Source organism: Vigna unguiculata, chromosome 5 (assembly GCF_037176805.1).
Source record: "Vigna unguiculata cultivar grain cowpea cultivar isolate G323 ecotype 2 chromosome 5, ASM3717680v1, whole genome shotgun sequence".
Classification (NCBI taxonomy): domain Eukaryota; kingdom Viridiplantae; phylum Streptophyta; class Magnoliopsida; order Fabales; family Fabaceae; genus Vigna; species Vigna unguiculata.
Window position 1 is genome coordinate 9,727,814 of NC_140796.1, and position 9,131 is coordinate 9,736,944.

Genomic DNA, 9,131 nt, shown 5'->3' on the forward strand with positions numbered 1-9,131 from the left:
ATCGACCTAGGATAAGGTCAATCAAATCGGCTGAGATTGAAGATCGAGCTAAGTTGGCCTCGACCAAAGGTCAAGCTAAGTTGACCTCAATTGAATGTCGAGATGAGTTGGCCAAAGCCTAAGTCCACACGAGTCATCCTAGATTGAAGGTCGAGTTAAGTCAATTCGAGCTCAAAGGTGAAGTTGAATTTGACTTAAAATATAAATTAAAATCTAAAATCTAAAATATTTTAATTATTTTATCTAAACAAACTATTTAAGAAATAAAAACAATCTAATTGCAAGTAATTTCAATACAATATATTTTAATTTCTTGAAATTATTAAGATACCTCCACAAATAATAATGTTAAGGAATATAAGCTATGTTTAGATATAATGTCAACATATAATATCCAAAAATATCTAAAATTTACTCATTTTGTAAAAACTAAAAAATAATTTCAAATATGATAGAACTAAAAAAACAAATAAATACTTAACAAACAAAATCAAAATTTCCTAATTTTAACCAAAAATATATTTAAATATATGTTGGATGTTTAATAACATGTATTATATTCTCAACATATTATAATCAAAATATAGCTCTAAAATATATTTAAAAAGTGTTTGAACAATTTTTTATGTTTTTTAAATATTAAAATGATTACAATAGGAGATAAGTTAAAAAATGAATTTTCATAAAAAGACCACTTTTTCACTCTTTAGTATGAAAATAAAAAGGTATTAGTACCATAAATGAAATTTCCAAAAAAAAAATGTTCCAAAAAGGTAGTCACTAAAAACTTCTTAATAATCCTACAAATACAAACTTCAGCTTTTAACAAATTTCCATGCACTTATGTTAACATGTCAATCTAAAACATCCCTTTTATCAAACTTTTAAGTTAAACTTAATTTCAATTTTTTATATATGATTTAATTAAACTTAGTTTTAGAATGACAATTATATTTAATTTTCTATAACTGCTCTAGAAGTCATTAAATCAACTTGTTTTGGGTGTAACTAGTTTAGTATCCAAAATTTAAAGATAGCTTGTCTTGAAACATTCCTTTCTCTTATCCGTTTGATCTTCAAGGTTTATCATCTGTCCAAAGCCGCTTGATGATACTTGCAGAAGGTACTCACTCCGATACTAAAGATACTAAAGTCAATAGGTGACTAATCAGAAAGGTATTAAGTGTTGTAATGCATATTTCACAACAATCATACTTAGACCTTTATTTATAATTGGTCTTATGGATTTTTACCTTTTTGTTGGCCTAATCATGTGGTTAAAAGATAATCGACCATCAACAAAGGATGATCAACCTAAAAGATGATGGGTCAAAAGATGATCGACAACAAAAAGGATTGACCATCAATAAAAGATGATCAAATCGAGAGTGATCAACAAAAGATGATCAATCCAAGATAACCGTCAATTGACAAAAGATGGTCAGCCAAAAAGATGATTGACCATCAACAAAGAAGAATCAACCCGAGATGATTGACTAATAATCATCCTTAGTAAAGAATAATCAACCAACAATAATCAATCCCAAAATATCTACCGTCCACAACTCAGTTCATTAATTAATAAAACACATCAAAATTGACTAACTATAATTCAACTTGGAAAACTTTAACTTGGTTTGTTTAAGGGTGAATCTTGTTAGTAAAATTGGATTTGAAAGGTTCATATTAAGAAAATGGGTAAGTTCAACACGCTGTTGTGTTTGAATTAGAATATATTGCCTAATCTTCATGGTGGAATCTTGGTAACCAAACTTGAAATCAAAGAAAAAGGAGTCGTGACATTATAGAATCTATTATGGGAATCAATTCTCACCTTCATACATAATCAATTCTCTATTTCGCAGAATTAGCACTCTAGGCAAAACCTAACAGATGAATTCGTTTAATCATTTACTGAAAGTTTTGGACAGAAAAACAATCAATGGGATACACAGAAAGAGCTGCAACATTACAACACATATGGAATAAATTAAATTAAATCATAAGACCTCCTTCTAATTTAATACTCGTTACCATTATACAAATTTAAAAATTTAACTTTATAATGGGGCTTTCAATAACAATGTTTTCAATCTTATAAATTTAAATAAAGGATATAAATATATAAAATCAAATTTTGTATAAGAAGTGATAACTTCATGTTATTTTAACTCAGATGTTTGAGATAACTTCTTGCAAAAAGCCTATTCTAGTTTCATCTTCCCTCCAGGACAGCTCTCACCCATTCAACTTAAACTATCTCAAAAGTTAGGTTATTGCACAAATTATTGTAAAACTAGTAAATCGAGGGTTTCTCACAAAAAATGATTCAAAAACCAATTTGAATCTGGTTAGGCTTTAAAAATCAGCCCAAAACTAGTTTTAGTTTAGATTCAGTTCACCAAAAACCAAACCATTTTATCAAATTATCAAACAGTTTGGATGAATAACCAAACCAGTATACGGTTTGGTTTTTTTAAGGAACCATATGAAAATTGCTGTTAGAATCAAGGTCGGAAAACTATACTAAAATTCATAATCAAACAAAATACAATTTGGCGAACAATGTACCAAAATTGAAAAGGGGTAATGAAAAGAAAATCTCTTTCATTGTTCGGGGGGAGAAGAGGGGGTTAACTCAATCTTGAGAAGTGGCCCCATTTGTTGAGTCCATAGGCTCAGCTTCAGCTGACTCTTCTACCTTGTCCCCTTTCTTACCTGTGAAAAAAAAAAGCAAGCATTGCTATTTGTTGAGCCATTCAACACAAGGAATAATGAAATTTTAGATATGTAAATGCTGTGTTCAATAATATAAAAGTGTGATACAACACAAGGAATAATATTAAAAGCAACAGACTCTTCCAGCCTACCTTTTTTCTTCTTTCCACCACCCTTTTTCTTTGTTTTTGTGCCCAAGGCTAGCCAGGCCTTAATATCAGGATCATCTATTGTTTTTGTAGGCTGCAATTCTTGGAGTGGATGAGATGTGACCCTATCCGACCCGTTTGGCATCAACAAGACTGTGAATTTGATGTGTGCAACATAATCACCTGAAAAACAATGATTCAAAGGCTTAAATAAATGGCACTTTGGTGATGTAATTTTGGTACCAGTCAAAGTTTTTTTTTTTTATTTACCTGGCTTTTCATGCAGAACAGGATATGGCTGCAAGAGCTCATGGTTGACACATTCAACTAAACCCAGACGAGCTCTTTTCTCTTCCAAAGCCCTGTTACAAAACAAACGAAATTTTAAGAGAAAAGGAAAGGATCAGAAATAGAACACCAATAGAAGCAGTAGAAAAATATAAAGGTTACCTAGCAGAAAATGGCATAATTGGAAACTTTTGACTGATTTCACTGAAGATGAACCTAGATGCTTTCATCTTCAAGTGATAACTCTTGTCAACAGCCCTCTTATAAATGGTTGTCTGCTTCTCATCCAACAACTTGGGCTGCAAGACAAGGAAAATTAACTTCTAGCGTATGGTGTACCATTCTAGTAAATATGTTGATATAACTAACCTACCTTGCCATCCCCTGTGCTTGTTACTATATCAATTGCATAAACTTCATTCTCCTCAAACTCTGCTTCATCAACCCTTGTTTCTGGATTAGACAAACTGAGCACAACTTTATTCCCATCAATAACAAACTGCTTCATCTGGTGGCTGAGAACACCCTCAACAATTTTACAGTCATAGGCAGCAGCAACCTTTTGAATTGCCTCAGTTACATCCTTGTTCTGTAAAAAAATAATTTGATTAAACAACAGAATGGACATCTCTTTCTAAAAATAAGGAGATTTGAATATTAATAATCATGTCAATATGGTGCTAGTTAAAATAGACAAACATGCTGACAATAATAAATCAGCATAACCAAAAGGTAAATTTCAGCTTATTTTAAATTAAACAATAGGGAAAGGAGGAAGTCAATAGGCCCTTAATCATCACAGCAAAGTTTTCCTTACTGAGGTTTTTTGTAAATGAAACGGTATTCAATGCCACATCAGATATAATTAAAATAACTATACCAAACTAATGGTTTGAATATGCCGTTTCCCTCTTTTCTATTTCTATAAACAATAGTGATAAGTAATAATTTGTATAGAGTATTTTTATGTTGGCTATACTAGACAAGTGTACTGCAACAAAAATATAAACAAGTACAACCATGAAACTATTTTCAGCCAATTCTAGTATCGGCAACAGGGAAAGGAGGAAACCAATATGATACTGATCACCTCGGCAAAGTTGCCTTTGTTAAAGTTTAAACATTTCTACAAATATCAGAATCAAGATATACACAGACAAGACCAACAAGAGAGGCCAATTACAATAACATTAAAAGAATAATAATGGGATTAAAGACATGTAAATGATAAGTAATGGTATGTTGGCTATACTACACAAGAGTACTGACTGTATCAGCACAACCATGAAACTATTCTCAGCCAATTCCTAGTATCGGCAACAGGGAAAAGAGGGAACCAATTTGGTACTGATCACCTCGGCAAAGTTGCCTTACAAATTTAATATTTCGCTAAAAAATCAGAACGCAAACGCACATTGACAAGGCTAACAAGAGAGGCAAATTTCAGTAACAAAATGTATATTAAAGCACTATGTTTTGTTGGCTATACTAGACAAGTGTGCTGACTATATAAATCAGCACAGCCATGAAACTATTTCCAGCCAATTCTAGTATCAGCAACAGGGAAAAGAGGAAACCAATTTGGTACTGATCACCTCGGCAAAGTTGCCTTAGAAATTTAATATTTTGCTAAAAAATCAAAATGCAACCATATATTGACAAGGCTAACAAGAGAGGCAAACTACAGTAACATAAAAATGTATATAAAGGCACTATGTTGGCTATACAAGACAAGTATGCTGATTATATAAATCAGCACACCCATGAAACTATTTCCAGCCAATTCTAGTATCAGCAACAGGGAAAAGAGGAAACCAAATTGGTACTGATCACCTCGGCAAAGTTGCATTTAGTATAGGTTTAACATTTGCTAAAATTGTTAGAATTTAGATCTACACTGATAAATCTATAGCAAGAAAAGTATATCAAGAGATTACAAAAAAACTTAAACCTTTAACGTAACCATATTTAGCATACAAAATGCAACAAAAAACTTGAGAAACAAACATATTTCACATTACATGAACCATCCTATATTGCACACATGCTTTCATGGTAGACTAATCAGTCACTCAGGTATATATAGAACAGTGTATGAACAACTCTCTATCAGTGTAACTATGACAGAAATAGGCATCATTGAACTTTATCCATAGCCTAAGATCTCTTCATCATATAGAGATAAGTTCACACATTAGAATATGATATTATGGACCAGAGTAAGACATTTTGGAGAGGTTATATGGAGATAATCCCCCGATAATAATTTTTCTAATATGTCATCCGAGTTAAAAAGTGGTTCATGACAGTGGATGACAGGATACATCGTGCAGGTAAAATAACAAAACAATGGCAAACAAAATCAACAATACTCTGTCAGTGTAACTATGACATAAACAGGCTTCATTGGAATTTATCCATAGCCAATAATTTCTTCATCATACAGAGATAAATTGCTCAAATAGCAATATGTTATAAATCAAATTAACCAACTTTAAGAAAATGTGGAAAACTGCAAAGAATTATATTAAGCTGAAGTTTTTAGCAAAGATTTCAATCAGAATAAGAAATCAAGTCTTCAAAGAAATTCCATAATAACATTCATTACACAGAACACAGTGCCAACACTACCAGTAGAAAAATATATGACCTCTATCAGTGTAACTATGACAATTAAGCTTCACCGGAGTTTATCCATAGCTCATAACAGTTTACATCATTTAGAGATCAAAATCCACAAGGCACACATTGAGACGAAGAAGAACCTTTCATCAACAACACACATAACCAACCTAATTACTCCAAATTAAATAAGCTTAATTGTTTATATATCATGTGAACTTACACCTATCAAACAAAGGCACAGTCAAGAACGAATGTAGTGAAACAAAATCAAGCCATTACTGAAATGCAACCATAATAAAAACTAGCTACAAATGTTTACCTTCTTTCCTGGCCTTACAAGCCTCAAGGCCACCTCTGCAGCAGTATTTGCAGCAGCAATGACATCGGCTGCCCTTCCTGTAACAGGACCATCCTGAAGTACATGGGTGTGAGCCACAGCAGCAATGAAACCATCTATATGACAAGCCATATCACTGCAAACAACCAACGAAGCAACCATCAACGTCCAAATAATAGCAAAATACACATAATCCATTTCCCCACAAATAATCACAAATTGAAGCATTGAAAATCTTACATTTTTAATATATCACCTTCTTCCAAAACTGCCTCGTCACTGGCTAGTGGGGAGAAATGGCAAACAACATTGTTTACTGATAAACATGTTGGAAAAGCAACACCTCTCTCAATCTTCCTCTTCACATTCTTGTACACATTTCCAGTTTGTCTACACAGACACAATAGCGAACCCTATGAGCAAAACTCTACAAATATAAAAAAAAACAAAAAAAAACAATTAAATGTACACATGTTAAAATTTCAAAGGCAATGCTCTGTTCTATAAGAATAAACACAAGCTTACTCTCTGATATATGAATCCCCTTTCTCACAGATGTCCACAATTTTTGTCTTAGGTTTGCACTCTGAAATAACTAACTTCAAGGCCTCTGAAAAAATCATAGACAAGCAATGAAGTTCATTATGACATCATATAAATGTATATATAAATGTACATATAAAGAACAGAACTCCAATTGGATTCCACCAAAAAAAAAAAAGTGTGTACAAGGTAGAAAATAACAAAAACCCAAACAGAGTTTGAGAAAACAAAAAGACATTGAGAAAGTGAGAAACACACTGTTAACGATCTCAGCAGCTGTCTTGTATTTGGTTACCACTTCGGCAGAAGAGAGATCCAACTCCTTCTCCTCCCTTTCTTCGTCCGACATGGTGGCACAACTATGTAGTCCTCTGACCTCTACGACACCCAAATGAGATGGGACAAGAAATGAATAAAACAAGAACAAAAATCAAATCTTTATCCAGATGGGTCGATAAAAAGAATAAAAAAACAGGGCAAACAAATAGCCGGATTAAAATTTAGGAAAATTTGCGAATGAATTTTGAGGTAACACTCACCGCTAAGATGTTGTTGTGGATTATGAAAGAGAAAAAGAATGAATGAAGAAGGTGAAGGCTCTGGAAAGAAATGGAAAAGGAGAGTCTTGTAGAACCAAAAGGGTGGCTCTGTGCAACTAGGGTTACAGCCACAGAGACAGCTTTGGCTTATATAGGATTTTTCATTTTCATTGTAAGAGTACAAACCTTTGAGTAGGGTTTTTACACTCCATTTCTCGCCTTAGTTTATTTATTTGATTTAATTTTATAATTTTATATTTTATATATTATATTGTAGTACATTACCCTTTTGGTACTCTAATGCCTACTGTAATAATTCTGTACAAAATATCAAGTTAACAATATAAATGGGTTGATAGCAGCAGACAAATTTTTATTTAAATAATAATAATTTGACTTGCTCGTGTATCATTAGATATAAATATATTTTTGTATTTAATTCATAATAATAATAATCTAAATTATTTATAATGTTTTTAATTTAGTATAATTCACATAAATTTTATTAAATACTAATTAAGATTTAATGTATTTTAGGTATTAATTTAAATGTATAATATTCATATGTCTGAAATTAGAATAACATTAATAATTATTCTTTTCATATGTCTTTTTATTTTATTTTATGATATATATTTATGAATTTTTATACTAATAAAGTATAATTATCTAGTTAAGAAATATAATAAATTATATTAACACTTCCATAAAAAAAATGCAAATTACAATTATATCCAAATTCTTTTAAAATTCCACATCAACATTTTTTATTTAAAAACATTATATTTTTCTTTTACAACGTACATAACCCATTAACATCATGTGAGTTAATTACACTAATTACTTATAAATAAAGGTATTATTTGAATATAAGTTACATGTACATTTGTTTTGAAATTTAGATATGCTTAATATAGACCAAATTTTTTAATTTACAAATAGTTTTCTTTAATTCTAGGCATCAATGTGTAGAATTTATATTTCCAATAATATTTATATTTTTAACAAACTCTTACTCTTAGACATGATCCGTATTAAAAAGGGATACGTACAACCTTAAAAGGAGGTCAATGTAATAAGGTTAAAATACATTTTTTATTCCAACTTTTGTGAAGCTTTTTTAAATAAATCCTAGTTTTGGTTTTGTTTAAATAGGTTCTAATTTTCTTCAATTTTGTTCAATTGGGTCCTTTTTTGCTAACATCGTTTAAATTATTAACGACTATAAACAGTGACGGCCACATGTCACTTTGTGATTTTTTTGAAATTTTTTTGATTTTTTTTGATTTTTTTTTAAATGTACACATGTCAACATAGTAGTGCGTCACGTGTCACTTCGTGATTTTTTTGAATTTTTTTATTTTTAAAATTTTTTTAAATGTCCACGTGTCAACTCAGTAGCGTGCCATGTGTCAAAGTCAATGTTCTATATTCAATTTAGTCCCAATTTTTGTTAACATTAATCAATTTATCAATTTGGTCCCTATCGAAGATGTGATCAAATTTAATTTTTATATCAAAGTTATAATGATATGAATTTTAATATATTATATAAAAATATTTAATAAAAAATGTTAATTTTAATATAAAAATTAAATTTGGTTTCAATTTGGAAAGGGACCAAATCGGTTAATGTTAACAAAAATTAGGACTAAATTGAACAAAAATAACAAATATAGGGATCAAATTAAATATAAAACATTGAACTTTGACACGTGACACGTTACTGGATTGACACGTGGACATTTAAAAAAAAACTACAAAGTGACACATGACACACTATTGGGTGTACATTTTAAAAAAAATAAAAAGATTAAAAAAAATGTTGATGTAATAAATAATATAAACTATGTAATAAGTTACCACATTAAATGTCGATGTATGTTATTATGATAAAAGTCTAATTTTAGTTAGAAATCAACATAAATAATA

At 30.5% G+C, this 9,131-nt stretch overlaps 1 protein-coding gene across 1 annotated transcript; it reads right to left on the reverse strand.

Annotated features, from left to right (window-relative positions):
• Window positions 1-2,397: 2,397 nt before the first annotated feature.
• On the reverse strand, window positions 2,398-7,384 carry LOC114186113 (ERBB-3 BINDING PROTEIN 1). Its single transcript, XM_028074138.2, has 10 exons — window positions 7,200-7,384; window positions 6,919-7,038; window positions 6,643-6,727; window positions 6,358-6,507; window positions 6,100-6,253; window positions 3,529-3,744; window positions 3,318-3,454; window positions 3,138-3,229; window positions 2,871-3,050; window positions 2,398-2,718 (listed from the first exon to the last, which is right to left on the reverse strand). Exons 2-10 carry the CDS (start codon window positions 7,007-7,009, stop codon window positions 2,639-2,641), a joined length of 1,185 nt encoding a protein of 394 aa, XP_027929939.1. The 5' UTR covers window positions 7,010-7,038; window positions 7,200-7,384; the 3' UTR covers window positions 2,398-2,638.
• Window positions 7,385-9,131: the final 1,747 nt, after the last annotated feature.